General features: G+C 42.3%; 1 protein-coding gene across 6 annotated transcripts in view; it reads right to left on the bottom strand.

The window, feature by feature from the left end:
• The window catches only part of DCDC2 (doublecortin domain containing 2), a 242,081-nt gene that overhangs the window by 177,501 nt on the left and 43,292 nt on the right, over positions 1-21,288 (bottom strand). For all 6 annotated transcript variants that reach the window (XM_073331884.1, XM_073331883.1, XM_073331885.1 and 3 more), the window contains exons 5-7: positions 16,865-16,879; positions 2,076-2,152; positions 1,832-1,963 (exon numbers count right to left, since the gene is read on the bottom strand). In XM_073331884.1, the coding sequence (XP_073187985.1) occupies positions 1,832-1,963; positions 2,076-2,152; positions 16,865-16,879 (224 nt within the window). The remainder of the gene's footprint in view (positions 1-1,831; positions 1,964-2,075; positions 2,153-16,864; positions 16,880-21,288) is intronic.

Here is a 21,288-nt window from a genome sequence, read left to right as displayed (position 1 = left end):
CTCCCAGTGCCTCCTGCCCACCGGCGGGCCCAGCGAATCAGCACCTTCCCATCCTTCCACCTCCCCAACCTGCCTCCTACCCGCCGCGATCAGCTGTTTCACAGCGCCCAGGAGGCTTTGGGGTGGGAGGGGAGAGGAGCGAGGACACAGTGCGCTCAGGGGAGGGGGCAGAACTGGGTGGGAAGAAGTGGGGCGGAAGTGGAGCGAGGGCGGGAAGAGGCAGGGTGGGGGTGGGGCCTTGGGGGAAGGGACGGAGTGGGGGCGGAGCCTGGGGCAGAGCCAGGGGTCGAGCACCCCCCAGCACTTAGGAAAGTCGGGGCCTGAGATGTCGTCATGTGCATTTTTATCATCTATTCTTGAAAATAACACAAAACACTGAACTGCAACCATAGTTACCTATAGAATAATTTATACCTTACTGCACGTAATTTGCTTATTTGTTTCATCAAGTAGTGACAAAGAGCAAAGTTCTAATGGTTTATTAATTTCAAAACAATCTGGAGGTGGAAACAGAGGGCCAAGTCTTCAGCTGGTAAAAAGTGATATCACTTCACTGGAGCTACAATTTACACCTGCTGAGGATCTGACCGAGAGAGTTGTCATGTATGTTTACATCTATTTTACTGTATATAAAAACTTAGATGTCCCAAAAAACACTGTTTTGAGAATTTAGTGATGTTGACAGAAACATGGGGCCGGGAATGATGGAACTGGATGGAAGCTATATGGCGGAGAGTCAGCCCACACAAGACTGAGGTTACACAGTGGGGGAGACTTTTTCATCTCCTATTATTTTGGGGGGAGTTTCTCTTTTTGTGATACAGCTTTACAACCTGAAGGTCTTACTGACTCCCACCTGCTCCAGAATGGTTTAGTAAGCAACAGTTGCAAAGAGTGCTTCATTGATACAGGGCTGTGACCTTTTCTCTCAGATGCAGACCTTACCTAAGTTAATCATGCCTTTCCCATCTGGAAAGTGGATTACTGAAATGTGCCCTACATGGGGATATACTGGAAGGCCATAAATTTTGTTAGTGCAGAATTTGGCAGCCTGCTTACTTCACAGTGTTTCCCATAGAGAACACATTTAATCTGTGCTCAAGGACTTGAACTGGCTCCCAAATCATTTCCAAGTGCAATTAAAGGTGCTGATTTTAAGCTTTAAAGCCCTAAACGATTTGGGAACTATCTACCTGAGCGATCATCTCTCTCCTAATCGATATTGTGTCAACGGAGATGAGCTGAGATGCTTGTATAACTTTGGAACCTGCTTCCCACCTTGGTCTGACAGAGATTGAGCTGGGTGACTTTCTGAGCATACTGCAGGGTCCAAGTCATCAGAAAATGGTGGGTTGTGGATAGAGTGAGTTGAAATAAATTAGGTGGGCCAGTTTCCCATTGAAAAATGCTGGGGGTTTTTAACTGAAATATTTTGTGGGAACATGTCAATTTTGATAAAACATTTTATGACAAAAGTCAAAACGTTTCATTTCAACAATGTTAAAACATTATATTTTGACTTTGTTTTTTTATTTTGTTTTGATTTTGTTACATTAAATATTAATGTTAATATAATAATATATATTATATTTTAAATTCTATATGTCGAAACTATGAAGCTAAAACAAACCACTTCAACTGTACTGAATCAATTTTTATGGAACTTTCATTGAAGTGGAAATTCAAAACTTCAGATTTTCATTCTGATTAGGAACAATTTTTTTCAAAATTGTGGAACAGAAATTCAGTTCCCAACCAGCTCTATTTATAGAGATTTAAAAGATATGTCAATATGTAAAGTATATATTATAAATATACAACTTCCCCATACCTGTGCACAGCTCCACTTCTGAGGGTTACTTTTTCTGTCACCATTTCAAGAACATGATCCCATTGATTTAGTGTTTTTCTAGGAATGAAGAGGCGCACTGCTGGATTTATAAGGTCTCCATTAGCAATCAGACTGGAAGAATAAAGGAAAGTTAAATAATGTGTAGCTGTGTTTAAATAAAACTCAATAGAAACAAGAAAAAGATGATAGTGGATTACCTCCCCTAACTGAAAATCCTACTTACAAAATAGTGCATGGCTCTTGAAGTGGTTTTCGAAAACGTGCTGACACATTGATTCTACTGTGAGTAACTGGCTTCACCTGGAAGGACAAAAGTATATAGTCATTTATTCTGTCTTTATCTTAGGACAGGATTTTAAAAAAAAATTATTTCATTTTATTTTTACTTAACTCCTCTTTTTCCAGCAGTAGGTTTAACTAACTTCACACTACTGCCATCTGGCACTAAGTACCCTCTGTGGTACAGCAACATACTATAAAAAGAAAAGGAGTACTTGTGGCACCTTAGAGACTAACCAATTTATTTCAGCATAAGCTTTCGTGAGCTACAGCTCACTTCATCGGATGCATACTGTGGAAAGTGTAGAAGATCTTTTTATATACACAAGTACTCCTCTTTTTTTCACGAATACAGACTAACACGGCTGTTACTCTGAAACCCAACATACTATAATGACTAGGGCCCTTCTTGAGGGAACTATATTAGGTTATAAAACTTGACCTTTTGCCTTCATGAAAACCTTATGCCCCCCAACCCTTACAAAGCTTTCCTCCTATCCCTCCCAATATGCAGGTGTTATGTCACCATAAGCATACACTGCCACAAAATCTGTACTGAAGTTCAGAGCTCTGCAGATGCCATTACTGACTTGTCAGTAAATGCTGCTGAGTCACACAAGGGTCAGCCTCCCAAACTTCACCCCTGACTTCTGACAGTGTTTCAGTCTTAGTTCTCATAGTTCATGCCTACTGGTTCGGAAAGTTAAACCTGCATCTTCCATTCAGTATAATAGCTAAGTACCTCTAGGCCTCAGAGTTTAATAAATATTTTGCTCTTATACAGCCCTTTTCATCCAGCTCTTTTTATTATCAAAGCTCTTTACAAAGGTTGGTAAGTACGAGCCTCGTTTTGGGAAAAGGGAAAAGATGGGAAAAGGCACACAGAGGTTAAATGACTTACTCAAGTAGAAGCTTGTGGCATTCAAAATAGAATACAGGCTGCCTGATCTCCAGACATCGGCATTAATCACTAGACCATGCTGCCCCCCTTTTTAATAAACACTTTGTTCAAGGTGCTCAGTAGTCATGACATTAATATTGAATAGAAAGTTATCCAATGCTAGGTTTCCATATAGCATTCATCACATTCTTTCAAATTTTCAAGTACAAAAAATAAACACATAAAAGGTAAACACATCTTCTTCCCCCCCAAAAATCAACTAAAGGGAAGACCTTAAATCTACTATAATTCACAAATCATTGAGCCAGGTGGGCTGAGAAAATCCCAAACAAACATCCAAAAATAAAGGAAAATGTATTTACAATCTCACAATACCCCAAGAAAGGGTTACAGGTTTGAAGGATTCAACACACCATACTCACAAATAGAAACATGCTTTGCAATACTTATATTGTTAGCACAGGTTACATGCCCAATCATAGGATGAAAAATAGCCCATGCTTTAGTCCCTTATAAGTTTTATCAGTCCTCGTCCACACATAAAAGTTGTATCAATTTAATTAATAAGCCTCATTTCAACTTGGGGAAAACTAACATTTATATCTTCAAATGGCTTTACAAACAAAAAATAATTCAACCTGAAAATGCCCTGTAAGTATTATCATCTGCCTTGTACAGATTGGAAAACTGACACAGGTTAAAGGACCTACCAGATAGTCACAAATTTTAGGTCAGGAGAGGTTATTATGACCATCTAGTCCAGGGGTCTCAAACTCAAATGATCACAAGGGCCACATGAGGACTAGTACATTGGCCCGAGGGCCGCATCACTGACATCCCCTCCCCCGCTGCCCCTGTCCCCGCCCCCACTCCACCCCTTCCATGAGGCCCCGGCCCTGCCCCACATCTTTCCACCCCTTCCCTGCCCCCATTCCAACCCCTTCCCTGGAGGGACCTCGAGAGGTCATCCAGTCCAGTCCCCTGCACTCAAGTATTATCCCAGGACTAAGTATTAATTAGACCATCCCTGACTGATATTTGTCCAACCTGCTCTTAAAAATCCACAATGATGGAGATTCTACAACCTCCCTAGGCAATTTATTCCAGTGCTTAACCACACTGACAGTTAGGAATTTTTTCCTAATGTCCAACCTAAACCGCCCTTGCTGCAATTTAAACCCATTGCTTCTTGTCCTATCCTCAGAGGTTAAGAAGAACAATTTTTCTCCCTCCTCCTTGTAACAACCTTTTATGTACTTGAAAACTGTTATCATGTCCCCTCTCAGTCTTCTCTTCTCCAGACTAAACAAACCCAATTTTTTCAATTTTCCCTCATAGGTCATGTTTTCTAGACCTTCAATCATTTTTGTTGCTCTTCTCTGGGCTTTCTCCAATTTGTCCACATCTTTCATGAAATCTGGCACCCAGAACTGGACATAATACTCCAGTTGAGGCCTAATCAGCATGGAGTAGAGCGGAAGAATTACTTCTCGTGTCTTGCTTACAATACTCCTGCTCATACATCCCAGAATGACGTTTGCTTTTTTTGCAACAGCATTACACTGTTGACTCAGATTTAGCTTGTGATCCACTATGACCCCCAGATCCCTTTCCGCAGTACTCCTTCCTAGGCACATTTCCCATTTTGTATGTGTGCAACTGATTGTTCCTTCCTGAGTGGAGTACTTTGCATTTGTTCTTATTGAATTTCATCCTATTTACTTCAGACCACTTCTCCAGTTTGTCCAGATCTTTTTGAATTTTAATCCTATCCTCCAAAGCACTCGCAACCCCTCCCAACTTGGTATCATCCACAGACTTTATAGGTGTACTCTCTATGCCATTATCTAAATCATTGATGAAGATATTGAACAGAATCAGACCCAGAACCGATCCCTGCGGGACCGCACTCGTTATGCCCTTCCAGCATGACTATGAACCACTGATAACTACTCTCTGGGAATGATTTCCCAACCAGTTATGCACCCACCTTATAGTAGCTCCATCTAGGTTGCATTTCCCTAGTTTGTTTATGAGAAGGTAATGCGACAGAGTATGAAAAGCCTTACTAAAGTCAAGGCATACCACATCTACCGCTTCCCCCCTATCCACAAGGCTTGTTATCCTATCAAAGAAAGCTATCAGGTTGGTCTGCCACAATTTGTTCTTTACAAATCCATGCTGACTGTTACTTATCACCTCATTATCTTCTAGGTGTTTGCAAATTGATTGCTTAATTATTTGCTCCATTATCTTTCCGGGTACAGAAGTTAAGCTGACTGGTCTGTAATTCCCCAGGTTGTCCTTATTTCCCTTTTTATGGATGGGAACTATATTTGCCCTCTTACAGTCTTCTGGAATGTCTCCTGTCTTCCATGACGTTTCAAAGATAATTGCTAATGGCTCAGATATCTCCTCAGTCAGCTCCTTAAGTATTCTAGGATGCATTTCATCAGGCCCTGGTGACTTGAAGACATCTAACTTGTTTAAGTAATTTTTGACTTGTTCTTTCCCTATTTTAGACTCTGATACTACCTCATTTTCACTGGCATTCACTATGCTAGACATCCAATCGCCACCAACCTTCTTGGTGAAAACCAAAACAAAGAAGTCATGAAGCACCTCTGGCATTTCCACATTTTCTGTTATTGTCTTTCCCCCCTCATTGAGTACCGGGCCTACTCTGTCCTTGGTCTTCCTCTTGCTTCTAATGTATTTGTAGAATGTTTTCTTGTTACCCTTTATGTCCCTAGCTCATTTTGTGCCTTGGCCTTTCTAATTTTGTCCCTACATACTTGTGTTATTTGTTTATATTCATCCTTTGTAATTTGACTGAGTTTCTACTTTTTATAGGACTCTTTTTTTGAGTTTTAGATCATTGAAGATCTCCTGGTTAAGCCAAGGTGGTCTCTTGCCATATTGCCTATCTTTCCTATGCAGTGGGATAGTTTGTTCTTGTGCCCTTAATAATGTCTCTTCGAAAAACTGCCAACTGTCTTCAGTTGTTTTTCCCCTTAGACTTGCTTCTCATGGGATTTTACCTACCAACTCCCTGAGTTTGCTAAAGTCTGCCTTCTTGAAATCCATTGTCTTTATTGTGCTGTTCTCCCTCCTACCATTCCTTAGAATCATGAACTCTACCATTTCATGATCACTTTCACCCATGTTGCCTTCCACTTTCAAATTCTCAACCACTTCTTCCCTATTTGTCAAAATTAAATCTAGAACAGCCTCCCCCCTAATTTTCTGGTTTATCTACAGCATATCTTTTAGAAAGACATCCAGTATTGATTTAAAGACTACAAGAGATGGAGAATCCACCACATAGTTAGGAAAATTGTCCAATGGCTAGTTACCCTGACTTTAAAATGTGCATCTTGTTTCTACTCTGAATTTCTCTAGCTTCACCTTCCAGTCATTGGCTCTTGTTATGTATTTGTCTGCTAAATTAAAGATCCTTCTCTATCAGAAATGTTCTCCCCACATAGGTATTTATAGAACGTGACCAAGTCACCTCTTAACCTTCTCTTTGATAAACTAGAATTAGCTACTTTTTTCTCTCCCCATAAGGCAGGTTTTCCAAAGTGTGGACACCAGAACTGGACACAGTATTCCAGTAATGGTCTCATTAAGACAGTATATATTATACATCTCCCTGCTTCTACGTGATATTTCCCTTAGACATCCAAAGATCACATTTGCTCTCTTAATCACCACATCACACTGCTGAATTCATTCAGGGTGAATAAATGGGCCCAAGTCAAAGGTTTTAACATGATCCTGTAACTGTCCAACCCTAAGCAGTTTTAAACAAGGTTTGGTACACAGAGACTTCAGTCTGCTTTTGTACTATGGCAAACATCCCGTTAAAAATCTTGTAACCCTTTATTAAAAATACTAAAAAGAAGGAAAAACAGTTATAGCATTTGAAATGTTAAGTAAGGTTTTCATTTAAGCATCCAACATTCCCTATCACTTTAACTGTAGAGAGCCTTTAGAAGGGGGTGGGAGGGAAACCTTGTTTGACAGTCTATCAGATAATATTAAAGTTGGTAATAACTGTCCTTTTGGGGAGAAGAGAAGCCATTAGTTGAAATGGGCTGGAGCTGTTGTTAAAGTCTGATCCCATTTCCTAAAAGGCAAAACAAGACACATGCAAAAGGGTAGAGAAAAGAAGAGCAAAAATAAAAAATCCAGCTTCTGTCTCTGATGTTGACTCTCACTTGCAATCTCACTGCTGGAGAAACCCTGGCATGGTGCATGGTCTTATCAGCCACTTCTGAGACCTGGCAAATTGTACCAGCATCAAGCCATTTACAGCATTGCTTTTAGCTGCCTCTTTCTATTTGCAGGCTTAAAGCAAGTTGTGAAATACGCCGTCTTGGCTGGCTAAGCCAGGCTTATTAGACAGAAGGCAAAAGGAGAGAAATAGTAAAAGAGAAGAAATAAGGCAGGGAAGGAGATGAACGCATGAGATGGGGAAGAAGGGAGGTGACAAAATCTCACATCCCAGGTTGTGTTTGGGATTTAGTTGGAGCTGGTGGAGGTGGCAATGCCATCTGGTACCTCTCTCTGGCCTACTCTGGTCAGAACATCTCTCAGGATTTGGACGAAGAAGGTACAGGGTCCCAGGAGAAAGTGGAAGTGGTAGTCATGATGGTGAAACTCACTCTTTTCCTTCTCTCGTATCTCAGTCAGTCAGTGTCATGGTAGGCCCTCTGCTTCACCTCCACTCATCCATCCATATTTTCCCCCCAAACTCTCTTTCTGAGGATCCCAAAAGGGAGTGATGGGTGGAAAGTCCCATCCCCTCATTATTTTGTCCACCAATTAGGCCTAATTTCTGACACACCAATTTTGGTTGATTGATTTCTGGTTCCACACTTTTCTTCTTTTCCGGACATAATCTTAACACAGTCCTTTAGTTATAACAGTAGGCCTTTTGGTTTAGGCTAATTCAGTCTGCCTCGCCTTTGCACCTTTTCCACATCAACATTTGTTGTTGTAGGTTATTCTGACACTTTATAAACTATCTCACAGCTTTTACAGTTGCGCTCATGATTAAGATAAATTTGTAGGCCCAATTATCACAACAGAGTTTATGGCAGATAGTTATTGATTCTGATCCGCAAATTGCTTTCAGAGTCACTACTTTCCAAAATACAGTCCCATCATCCTATATATACACCCTTTGTTCACAGATGTATGACCTTGCATTTGGCTGTATTAAAAGACAAATTGTTCAAGTAAGCCCACTTTACCAAGCAACCCAGATAATTCTGTAGAATTGACTTGGCCATATCATTACCGCTGCCCCAATTACTGTATCATCTGCAAACTTTACCAGCAATGATTTTATATTTTCCTCCAGATTATTGATAAAGATTTTGAATAGCATCAGGCTATTTGAGTAAGGAAGGAACCTTACGAGAAGCACTCCCTATGGATGATGATTCCCCATTTGCAATCACTTTTTGAGATCTATCAGTTAGCCAGTTTTTAATCCATATAATGTGTACTTCATTGACATTGTATATTTGTCTGTTATATTTATACAGGTATCTTTGTCAGCCAAATTAGTCAATGGTAGAGCTAGGATTAGAACTCAGAAATTCTTGGCTCTATGTTTAATCAACCAGTTCAGTACTGTCACTCAACCTCTGCACATTTTCAGGTAGCCCATTGCTTAGAATTGCATGTTTTGCTATGAAAGGAAGGAGACTCGGGATGCTAGTCACCAAGGGTCATTTCTTGAGAGAATCTAAGCATGTGTAACCCTTTGATTTTTTGAATTGGGGATGGGTAGAGGGAGGGGAGAGGATTTGCCTTGCCATAGCAGGGGTCTGAGGGCTCAAAGATTCCATTTCCCAAACCTGCAGAACTCTTGGGATGCACCACAGATGGGGTATTCTGTGTAATGACCACTCTCCATAGATGTCCTGTCCCCTTCAGCCCATTTTACACTGACTGCTCATCACAACCACTGCTGCCCCAGAAATGGTTTTCAAACTGTGGGGCAGGCCTCCCAAGGGAGGCCCGAGCTGTGTGCTTTATTTATTATTGTTGTTGTTGTTATGAGCTCTGGCTGTCAGCCCCAGGTAGCTGGGTCTCATGCAGAAGGGCTGTGCACACCTGAGAGACAGGGATAAAGGGGACAGCCAGAGCTCTGCCACCTGAGCTCTCTAGCCCCCCTCCCCCAATTCCTCATTGGGAGGTAGTGGGGCTCCAGCTGTCAGCCCCGAGGTGGCGGCAGCAGCAGCAGCAGCACAGAAATAAGGATTCAAGAGAACGCTAAGGCTGCTGTGAAAAGTGGTGGGTGGCGATATGTATACTGGGATGGGCGTGGGGGGGGGAGATGTGTAAATGACTACAGACACAAAGAAGCGGGGGGGGGCAATCAAAAAAGTTTGAGAACCACTGCCCTAGAGGGGCATGTCCACACCCTGGAGGAGTAAGCAGTGTAAATGACCTCAAACTGTCTGCAGTAATTGATGCTATTTTGGCATGGGAGAATGGGAGAGGCTGAGGTAGAATTTAACGGACTGCAAAATGCTGCCCATTTAGAATAGCATTCCCCCCACACTTCAGATGTGCATGAAATGACTTATCTGTACACAACAGAAGAATGGAATGTGGGCAGGAATGCCTGCCCTTAACAGAGCATAAGTAAGGGTTGAACATTTTAGTTTTTCCTTTCCACTGTGGCGTTCTTAAAAAGTATTATTTTGTTGTCGTGCCTAAAGTTCCAAATTTATTTACAGTCATTGAATATATTTTTGTGTAAAACCTATTTATGATGTCTTTCTAGATTCTAATCTTCTATCTTTTTTTCCAACATGATGATTTTTTCCCCCTTTAGCAGTGATGCATGTCAAAGAATTTAGTTGGTGGGGGCATGTGGCAACCCCCTGAAGAAACTCCCATGGTTTACGCAGTAACTACCATAAAAGAAGAGTGGCAAAATTTACCATTGGTAACATTTCAAGTGAGCTATAATATAAAAGGCAAATACGTACATTAAAAATGGCCTTATAGCTGGCATTGCAGTAACTGAGCACCAAAAGCAGGTGGGATAAAAACAGGTTTTAAAAAATGAAAGCAATTTTAAAAATTAAATTAATTTAAAAGAGAGAGATGAGTCTTTAAAAATTAGAATCTACAGCCACCTATTGTAGTCACTTCCATGGTAAAAAAAAAGTTTAATACCATATAATAGACTATACTAAAATGCTATACATTAAATAGCCATACAAATATTAAGCACAGTAGATTCATGACAGGTCCCGTTCCGCCTACAATCTATTTTATGTAATACTATTAATGGAACCGAATTAAAGAGATGGTGTAGCTGGGGACTGTCAAATGACTATTGGTCAAGGCCCAGGGACAGATCCTGCCAACACTACTGAAACTAGCGCTTACTACTCTGAGCAGGCCCATTGAAGTGGTTCACAGTAGTGAGTACTAAACTCACTAGTAACTGTGCATTTTCAGTATCAAACATACTCCCTGCCCACTCAAGCAAAAGAGGCCCACTACAGAGATCTGGCAGGATTTTGGGAGTCCATGAGATGGAGCTGCTTTCCTTTGGCACAGGGTAGCTGCAATCTGTGGGGGCTAGCTGAGCCCCAGTGTGCAGGAAGCTTTTGGCTACATCCTCAACAGGGGGACAGATCGAATGGCTGAGGAGGTTAGTGCAGCCCTAGACCCCAGAAATGCCTGTGAAAGGAGGTGGGAGGTGAATTCCTAGAACTCCTGTGGATCTCCCCTTCACTAAAGCCGTACTGAGGTGGTCGAGGATATCTCTTTGGAGTCTGTCTTGTTTGCCAGTACTATCTGTTTGTAAATCAGTGTGTGCCTGAATGTCTGATCTAAATCCCGTTGAAGTCAGTGAGAGCAAGGGTTGCCACATAGAATCATAGACTATCAGGGTTGGAAGGGACCTCTGGAGGTCATCTAGCCCAACCCCCTGCTCAAAGCAGGACCAATCCCCAGGTTTTGCTCCAGATCCCTAAATAGCCCCCTCAAGGATTGAACTCACAATCCTGGGTTTAGCAGGCCAATGCTCAAACCACTGAGTTATCCCTCCCCCCGTCCCCTGTCCCGGTTTTCCCAGGACTGTCCCTTTTTTGAGATAGCTGTCCTGGGAAATCTGTAACTGTGTTCAGGGTACACTGCCAGCTGTCCAGTTTTATGGGCTCAGGATGTTCCCAGATGACCTGGGTTTTTGTACCTTAGAGGTAGCAACCCTAGAAGAAGCCTTCCCATGAACTTCAATGGGCTTTGAATTAGACACTGGGACTTTGGGAAATCCTGGCACTCAGAATATTCTACATTACTAGCCTGGGCAGGGTGAGACAATGATAACTTGTTGTGACATCGTTTGTAATTAGCATAGTTGGACCACAGAGATTTTGTAGAGGCTGCCAAATTATGAAGGATCCTGGTGTCAGATTTTTGGTGTCAGTTTTACAGAAAAACATGTTAAGGCTCATTTTTTACAGTGTTACTATATCAGTCTTTTACCATAGTAGGCTTTTGGCAGGGGAGGGAAATCTGCCATGTCTCCAGATTGCAAAAGGGAGTCCAGTTGGGAATATTTTGAAACGTTCCTGTAGCTGCTGTCAGTGTCAAAGGATCATTTGCCAGTCTAACCAATGTAGCAAAGAGCTTCAAAGCCAAGAAGCAAGGAAACATTTTGAAAAGCGTGCTGCTGAGGGCTAGGATGACAATAATCATACTTTAGTAGTCATTAGTCTGAATATTTAGACGCAGATCTTGGGCTGTGTTCAAAGAACAATGGATGTAGCCCATATTCCCCTCCACCAATGCTGGGGCTGTCAGTCCAATCTGCAGCATAAAGCAGACTGGCTTCAGTACTTAAAAGTACTTGTGTATCTAAAAGACTGATCTGATCCTTTCCTGGTTCCAGATTCTCCAAACCTGATCCTTAAGTCTCTACTAACTATCCTAACCAGCAACATCCCTGGGTGCTGGGGAGGAGAGAAAAAAGGGGCTTTTTTATAGTATTTCCCTCTTTCTTCCCCAGTAATGTAGCCCTTCAACACCCTATTTGTTATGTTTCCTTTTAGATTTGGAACAGATTTCCCCCACTGAACACAAGGCCAGCAAGAAATGCATTTCAAGAATCTTCAAAAACACCAGAAGAAGCAGGTGAAGAGGCAACCACTTTTCAGACATAATAAAATAAAATAATAATAATAATACTTTATATAGGGCTTCTCATCAATATTCCTCAAAGCACTTTACAAAGGAGGCTGTATCATTATCCCCATTTTACAGGTGGAGAAACTGAGGTACAGATAGGTGAAGTGATTTGCCCAGCACCATCAAGCACACCTCTGGCAGAGCCAGGAACAGAATCTAAGTCTCCTGAGTGCCAGTCCAATGCTCTATCCACTAATTCATACTGCCTCCCGGAAGTGATACCTCCCCCAGGCACATCAGCATGAACAGTCTCTCCTATGTGTAGTCCTCTGGCCTTATATTATGAAATCATTCACTGTTAGTATTGGCTATACTATACACTGCCTTTACATCCCAAAACATGGATGCATATTAAAGTTTCTTCTTTCTTTTTAATGAAATTAACCCAGTGATCCCATTTGACCTTCAGCTAGAAGTTCAAAACTACAAAGGTATAAAAAAACAGCACAGAAAGTACTTAAGCTTTCTGAAGTGAGTGTATTTTAAAAAAAATCTTTATAGACTGATTCCTTTCAATGGACATTAGAGGTCATTTTTTTCAAAGACCCTAGGTATTGCATCTATGACTTTTGACTTTCTAACAATGGGGTAATTACACGTTTACCCTAGTTCTGAACATAAATGAGAACTGTGCGCATGCACAATCATTTTGCAGGTGCAATTTTGCAAGCCAACTTTGAAAACATTTCCCAAGGTTACAGTCCCAACTGTACATTCAAGGCTTTAACAGCACAATTCCTTGACCATTAATGAGAGCTGAGTGGCTAACATTCCATGCAACAAGTCTAAAGATTTAACCTTAAAAGCTTCAAAAACTTATTGGTGAATGCTTTTAACAGTTAATACTACTTATGATGAGATGCAAGCTAAGCACAGGTGTAAGCTATTCACTTGCTAAAAAAGCTGAAACTATTTAAGAACATATATTTATTATTTAGATTTTAAGAAACAAAAAACTGAGTGTATCCACTTCCATCAGCTTGTTTCCCCTCATCACAGCAAACCCTTCCCATCATGTAACACCTACACACCTTTTCTAAAGGCTGTTCAACATTTTCAGGGCTGACTCCTGCAACTGACAGGCACTCACAGCCTCCCATCTACGTTAATGAAAGTTTCTGCAGGCAAGAACTATATGATTGGGCCCATTAACATCATATATATACTGCAAACATTAAATAACCTACCAAAACCACATTCTTCAATATACAGTACTTTGTTGCACCCAGATTTCAGTGACCCACACTTCGTTGGAGAGCTAGTTAAAGAAGTGCTCTCTAATCACAAAGAACAAGCCATTTAGGTTATTCCCCAGTGTGTCCAATTAATTACTGTAGTTGTTTCTGCAAGCTGATGAAACCATTAATTTCTAGCCAAGTTCCTCAGTAGGCCACTATGTTGTTGCACTTAGCCCCTGAGGACAGATGCAGTGTGACAACTGCTAAGGGCTCATTTATTATTGAAAGGTTTGTATTTCTGCCAATAATAGACACTATGGCTTCAGCCTGCATGTTTGTCTTTTGGGTTACCCTTTAAACAAAGAGCCATTTATATTCCCAGCAGCCTTCTCTGGTCTATCTAGAAAACCATATAGCCCTATTTTTAAATGAGCAAATCATTAAGGAATGCAAGATGGGAACAGTTTGGGCAGAGCCATTATATTTTTTCTTTTTACTCCAAACATGACACAAGTAAGATCAAAATAAAACCTACACCGTTCTGCACGTCTGTTAAAACCAAATGTGCCTTATATTAATGGCAAAAAAGCTACATTAGCACAACATTAAAGGTTGACAGTTTAAGTCCACACACAAAAATCAGAAAGTAGAAAATGTTAAGGTTCCCAGAGCAATATTAACCCACTCTAACTGCACATAAATATTTGCCATAGTACACAGAGTAGAAGCTTTAGTGATCGAAATATTGCACACAGTGGCCCAGATTTTGTCTAACAAGCACTGGACCTTTTCGGGGGCAGAGCAGAAATGCATTGCTCTATGGCAGTGGTTCCGAAACTTGGTTCGTGGCTTGTTCAGGGTAAGCCCTTGGGGGGCCGCAAGACACTTTGTTTACCTAAGTGTCCGCAGGTACGGCTGCTCACCAGGGCTTTGGAGCTGTGCTCCAGCTCCGTTCCAGCTCCAGGCAAAAACCTGCTGCTCCGCGCTCCAGCTCCGGGCTCCGCTCCAAAGCCCTGCTACTCACAGCTCCCAGTGGCCGTGGTTCGCAATTCCCGGCCAATGGGAGCTGCAGGAAGCGGTGGCACGGATCGCACCGCTTCCCACAGCTCCCATTGGCCAGGAACAGCGAACCGTGGCCACTGGGATCTGCAAGTGGCCGTTCCTGCGGACGCTCCAAGTAAACAAAGCGTCTCTCGGCCCGCCAGGGGCTTAGCCTGAACAAGCCGTGAACCAAGTTTGGGAACCACTGCTCTATAGGGAGTCCCTTTGGCATTCCCCACTGTACAATGGGAACAGACCTGCTGCATTGCTCCTGGGTTTCTCCCTCACCCTTATGTGGACACTTATGCTGCATTGGCAGGTCTGGAAGGGGCTTCCCCTACCCTCTTTGGGGTGGCTACCCCTTCAAGGTCACCACTACAATTATGCCTTACCCTGGTGGCAAAAGGCAGGAAAGACTCTTTGCACCCAGCTCCACACACTGCACATGCCCAAAGATCAAGCACAATCTGGCCCTGTATATGTGGAATCGGTACAGGAGAAAGATAGGAGAAAAGAATAAACCACAAAAAGAAAGGCTAGCTGAAATACTATGGAGTTCTGCACCTGAGTTTTGCACACCATAAGTTTTCAAGCCGGTAAGTATGTAGTCACACAAGCACGCTCACTACAGTGCTACCATTTTAAACAAAGCACAATGTATGTAGCACTACAGACACTTAAAGCCTCATATCCACATTTCTCTCATTTACTTTGCTTTTCTGTTTCACATTTCCCCAACAGCACAGTCTTAACAGTTACCAGTTCACACCTTACACTGACTTCTGCCTAGCCATTGCTAAGCTATCTCTAGGTATGAAAAGAGCTGTATTTTCTGAGAGAGCAATATATTTTAAATACGCAAAACACATAAATAAGAAGCTGGGTGCTCAGCTGCTGTAAAACAATGCTGTTCCACTGAAGTCAATGAAGCTATGCCAATTTACATCAGCTGAATATCTGGCTCAGTGTTTGTGTATCTGGTTCAGTGTATGACTAAGAAATTTTAAGGCATACATTGATGTGCTCATATTTCCTTTGTAGGAGAGACGAAAATGGCATAGTGTCTGGAATAGTCTGACCCCTCTGGGGCTACAAAGTTACCTATTAACCCAAGTGAAGCCTTGGGTAAATATTTGCACTTATGTTAAGAAGCCAGCACCACTAGAACCTAAATCCTCTAAGGTAGTTTAATTTCACTTTAATCGGCATAGTTTTATTGACTTCCATGAGAATCTAGCCCTCTTATACTTTCATATCCAAGTTCCCTCAATTTGTTTCAAATGGGCCATTTCAAGGCAGTTTCCACCTACCACCTGGTGAAAATTGCTTCTCGCCCCCTGACGGCCCCCCCAGAACCCCTGCCCCATCCACCACCCCTGCTCTCTGTCCCCTGACCACCCCCGGAGCTCCCACCCCTAACTGCCCCCCACTGCCACATCCAATCCCCTCTCCTTCCTGACCACCCCCGGACCTTCTGCCCCCATTCAACACCCCTGTTCCCCGTCCTCTGACTGCCCTGACCCCTATCCACACCCCCGGCCCCTGCCCACCCACCGAACTCCCCTGCCCTCTATCCAACCCCCCCACTCCAGCTCCCTGCCCCCCTTACCACGCTGCCTGGAGCACCGGTGGCTGGCGGCGCAGCTGCACCAGGACAGGCAGCCGCGCCACCCGGCTGGAGCCAGTCATGCACCGCGCAGCACAGAGCACTGGGTCAGGCCAGGCTCTGCAGCTGCGCTGCCCCAGAAGCTTGCAGCACGCCGCCCAGAGCATTGCGCCAGCGGTGCGGTGAGGTGAGGCTGCGGGGGAGGAGGAACAGCAGGGGAGGGGCCGGGGGCTCGACTCCCGGGCCAGGAGCTCAGGGGCCAGGCAGAACAGTCCCACAGACCAGATGTGGCCCGCGGGCTGTAGTTTGCCCACCTCTGAACTAAACCCAACTCAGCTTAGGTTCTGAAATCTGATGAGATCACAGCCCCAGGTGGTCATGGCTTCTGAAATTCAAGCATTCACAGAACACTGATTCTGAGGCCTCTAAAGTGTGTATCTTTGAGCCAAACTTTCATTCTTACTTTTTGCAGCATGACTGAGGCTCATAGCAAAACCTAGGGTACTAAGGCTGGGATTTCTATGCAAGTAAATGCCTAAATCCCATTCATTTCAGTGGAATAGGGTGCCTAACTCCCTTAAACCTCTTTGAAAATCCCAACCAGCATGTGCATTAAACTTCTAATAAAAACATGATCAGTAAAAATTATTGTCATTCTATAACAAACATTCTATATATCATTTATCCTTATAATATAGTCCTTACAGGTATTTGTTAAATATTCACAAAATCTGGCAACAATATACACATACACACTGCTAGCTAATATTTGTACTTACATCTTCCACTGTTAACTGTTGGCAAAAAAAAAAAAACAATATGTTTAGCAATTAAATAATTAACTCATATATACAATCAAATGATCTATAATAAACATAAACAAGTTTCTATCTATCAGACAAAAATGCAGCATAAAAACACTTTCTAAGTCTATTTTGGCTTTTACGTTTTAATAGAGAGTGATCTTGTGCTCTTGAAGGTGAAGGACTGAAGCATTAGTTTAACGCTAGCATTAGAACTATGTTAACAATGAATTTAGCGCTCATGAAAATGAAAATTGACAACACGGGGTTGAGCACCACTTGTGAAAGTGAAGCCTGCAATAGCACCACATCATTCAGGCAACCCGAGCAGTACGCAATTCAATGCCTCAGGCTGAAATCACAATTGAGTACAGTTACTGGTATGAAGACTTTCAGCCACGCTGCAGGAGCACAGCCTATATTGGCTTGGGACTCACAGACACATTCGAAGACTTTAATGAGTGTGTATTAACCATTACAGCGTAAAGAAAGAAGTACCTAAGAGTGACATTTGAATCAACAGAAGACTCTGTCTACACTGGGATCAGACCTATGCTTGCTACAGCTGTGTGTCTCACAACCAGAGCCATAAAACCAAAGATATAGCAAATCGTATATTTCTCTTTCCTGTTTGTGCTAATTAAAATGTAAGCTTATTTGTTGATTACCATATTTATAGTTTTAGAATCTATGACTGGTACATTGTATGACGTCACTTTCCCTCTCCCCTTTCCCACACAAAGAGGATTTTCTAGTTACAAATAAGAAACTTAGGCCCCAGTCTAGCAAAGTACTTAAACTTCTACTGGGCTGAGCGTATACAGGACTTTGCAGAAGGTGCTAAACTCTTTGCGGAATTAAGCTCTTAATGCTTGAAAATTACGCAGTTGATTACATACTGTTATCACTGTATTCTGTGGTGGCACACGCCAATATTTAATCAGACATGAGAAGCAGTGGATTGCGGGGCGGGGAGAACTGCGTCTGGTACATTAGAAAGATTGATTGAGACTAAAATCTAGGTGACTTTTGTCGTCTTGAGGAAAGTTAAAAATAGAATGAAAGCACTCTTCTTAGTTTGTCTTCTCCTTCCAGCAAGCACCAAACATGACCGCACATCTGCAATCTGAAATCCATGCCAAAGGATGAAAGTCTGGCAGCACCTCAACTGATTGCTACACTGATGGAATTCATTTAATCTCTAGCTAAAACATGGCATGACTAATCTGGCCTGCTGCCTTGTCCTATTCAAAACCAACAGCCCAGCAACGGGGTTTACCTGAACAGCTTCAAGCCTTCCTTCACATATCCGCATGTATGTATAAAGCCATTCTGGTTGGCAGCAAAAAGCCATTCTTTTATCCAGATTCTCAGCTGGTGTAAATCAGTGTAGCTTATTAAAGTTGATAGAGCTATTCCAATTTATAGGAGCAAAGGATCTGGCCCACTGCTACTGCAGTAAGTATTACTATATGTCTATGGCAAAACTAGTGTCTGTTACATGACTCATGTTACTATATAGCTAAACCTTTTGAAATTTGAAAGATTTCAACACAGTGTTGCATACCAAACTTATCAGCTCATATAATGAGCCATGGTTTGGCCAGTTTGTTACAATGGCCAGTTTGTTAACCCCAGGAAAATTGAGAACAAATGTTTGCATTCCTTAAGGGCAGAGCTGGGGTCAAAAGAACCAAAACCCCATTAACATACATCATCCTAGATGTTCAAAGCTTGTGATGCAAATGAAAGTAGGTCACAGTTCAATGGTCAAAAGCAAAGAAAGAAAAGATAAATGTCACCTTTATTTTATTTTATTTTATTTTAAAAGCTATCACAGCACATGAAACCATTTGATTCACCACATAAATATAAGATTTTTATTACTGGTGTTCTTTATGTATGCTTCTTAAAGATATAGGACCAGATTCACCAGCATGTTCTAAATGTTTTGTACCATTCCACTGATCCAAAGCAGTGACTGACCAATTAAACTGGGTTTATGGCTGTATTACATCACTGGATGGTGCAAAGCCACATGGACCTGGCCACAATTTCTTTATCTTTAGCTAGAGGCCCACCTCAATTGGCGTGGAAATAAAGTACTCCTAGAGATGTCTAGAGCTGCTAGCTGTACAAAAACAATGATAATATGCCCTAATAAATTTGTTAGTCTCTAAGGTGCCACAAGGACTCCTCGTTGTTTTTGCTGATACAGAATAACACGGCTACCACTCTGAAACCTAGCGCTACAAATTTCAGAGTGATAGCCATGTTAGTCTGTATCAGTAAAAACAACGACGAGTCCTTGTGGCACCTTAGAGACTAACAAATTTATTTGGGCATAAGCTTTTGTGGGCCACAGGGATTCTAGCCCACGAAAGCTTATGCCCAAATAAATTTGTTGGTCTCTAGGACTCATTAGGACTCCTCGTTGTTTTAGCTCTACAAAGATACCCTTTGAGGGGGTGAGAGAACCTGGATTTGTGCAGGAAATGGCCCACCTTGATTATCGTGCACATTGTGAAGAGAGTTGTCACTTTGGATGGGCTATTACCAGCAGGAGAGTGAGTTTGTGTGTAGGGGGGTGGAGGGTGAGAAAACCTGGATTTGTGCTGGAAATGGCCCAACTTGATGATCACTTTAAATAAGCTATTACCAGCAGGACAGTGGGGTGGGAGAAGGTATTGTTTCATGATCTCTGTGTATATATAATGTCTGCTGCAGTTTCCACGGTATGCATCCGATGAAGTGAGCTGTAGCTCACGAAAGTTCATGCTCAAATAAATTGGTTAGTCTCTAAGGTGCCACAAGTACTCCTTTTCTTTTTTTAAAGATACCCTTAACATCCATGGACCATATTAACTCACTGGGTTCTCTCAGCTTCCACGGATGGTCTGGCATTTGGCAGTGTCATAAATATAAAGGGAAGGGTAAACCCCTTTGAAATCCCTCCTGGCCAGGGGAAAGCTCCTCTCACCTGTAAAGGGTTAAGAAGCTAAAGGTAACCTCGCTGGCACCTGACCAAAATGACCAATGAGGAGACAAGATACTTTCAAAAGCTGGGAGGAGGGAGAGAAACAAAGGGTCTGTGTGTCTGTCTATAGTCTGTCTTGGCTGGGGATAGACCAGGAATGGAGTCTTAGAACTTTTAGTAAGTAATCTAGCTAGGTACGTGTTAGATTATGATTTCTTTAAATGGCTGAGAAAAGAACTGTGCTGAATAGAATAACTATTTCTGTCTGTGTATCTTTTTTGTAACTTAAGGTTTTGCCTAGAGGGGTTCTCTATGTTTTGAATCTAATTACCCTGTAAGGTATCTACCATCCTGATTTTACAGGGGGGATTTCTTTATTTCTATTTACTTCTATTTTTATTAAAAGTCTTCTTGTAAGAAAACTTAATGCTTTTTCATTGTTCTCAGATCCAAGGGTTTGGGTCTGTGGTCACCTGTGCAAATTGGTGAGGCTTTTTATCCAACATTTCCCAGGAAAGGGGGGGTGCAAGTGTTGGGAGGATTGTTCATTGTTCTTAAGATCCAAGGGTCTGGGTCTGTAGTCACCTAGGCAAATTGGTGAGGCTTTTTACCAAACCTTGTCCAGGAAGTGGGATGCAAGGTTTTGGGAAGTATTTTGGGGGGAAGGACGCGTCCAAACAGCTCTTCCCCAGTAACCAGTATTAGTTTGGTGGTGGTAGCGGCCAATCCAAGGACAAAGGGTGGAATATTTTGTACCTTGGGGAAGTTTTGACCTAAGCTGGTAAAGATAAGCTTAGGAGGTTTTTCATGCAGGTCCCCACATCTATACCCTAGAGTTCAGTGTTGGGGAGGAACCTTGACAGGCAGCTTACACACAATCTTCTCTCCTGTCAACCAGCACAATCCATATTGAGCATAGCTGAGCAGGAAAGAGGCAGTGCCAGGCCAATATGTATTTGCTGATTCAGCAAATCTTCCACGCAGCCTCTGACAGCAAGGCTCCTGGAGAGCCCCCAAAAGCATTTAAAGCTGCCCTCTTCCACCAAAAACCATAAAGAAGGCACCCCTGTCTCCTGCTCAGCTCCAGAGTAAATCTTACTCCACAGCAGCTGCCTATGTCAATAGAAGGGCATTGTCATTTGTAACCTCTGTGCCTGTGTGGGCGAATCTGGCCCCATGTATGCAAGTTCTGGAGGGAAAATTCTATTATATTCAACATGCATCATTGTAAACTCCTCAAGGCAGAGATTATGGGCCAGATCTTCAACTGGCATATACCAGGGTAGCTTTATTGGCTTCAATATAGTTATACTGATTTACATCAGCTGAGGATCTGATTTCATGTCTGTCTTGTCCACCATCAAGTTCACTGTGGGTGCTTAAATAATAATCTAGATAATCACCTGGTGAAACCTCATCAGAA

The sequence above is a fragment of the Lepidochelys kempii genome, chromosome 2, assembly GCF_965140265.1.
Source record: "Lepidochelys kempii isolate rLepKem1 chromosome 2, rLepKem1.hap2, whole genome shotgun sequence".
In the NCBI taxonomy this organism is placed as follows: Eukaryota; Metazoa; Chordata; order Testudines; family Cheloniidae; genus Lepidochelys; species Lepidochelys kempii.
The sequence above is the reverse complement of the archived record's forward strand: the minus strand, read 5'-3'. Positions and strand labels throughout refer to the sequence as shown.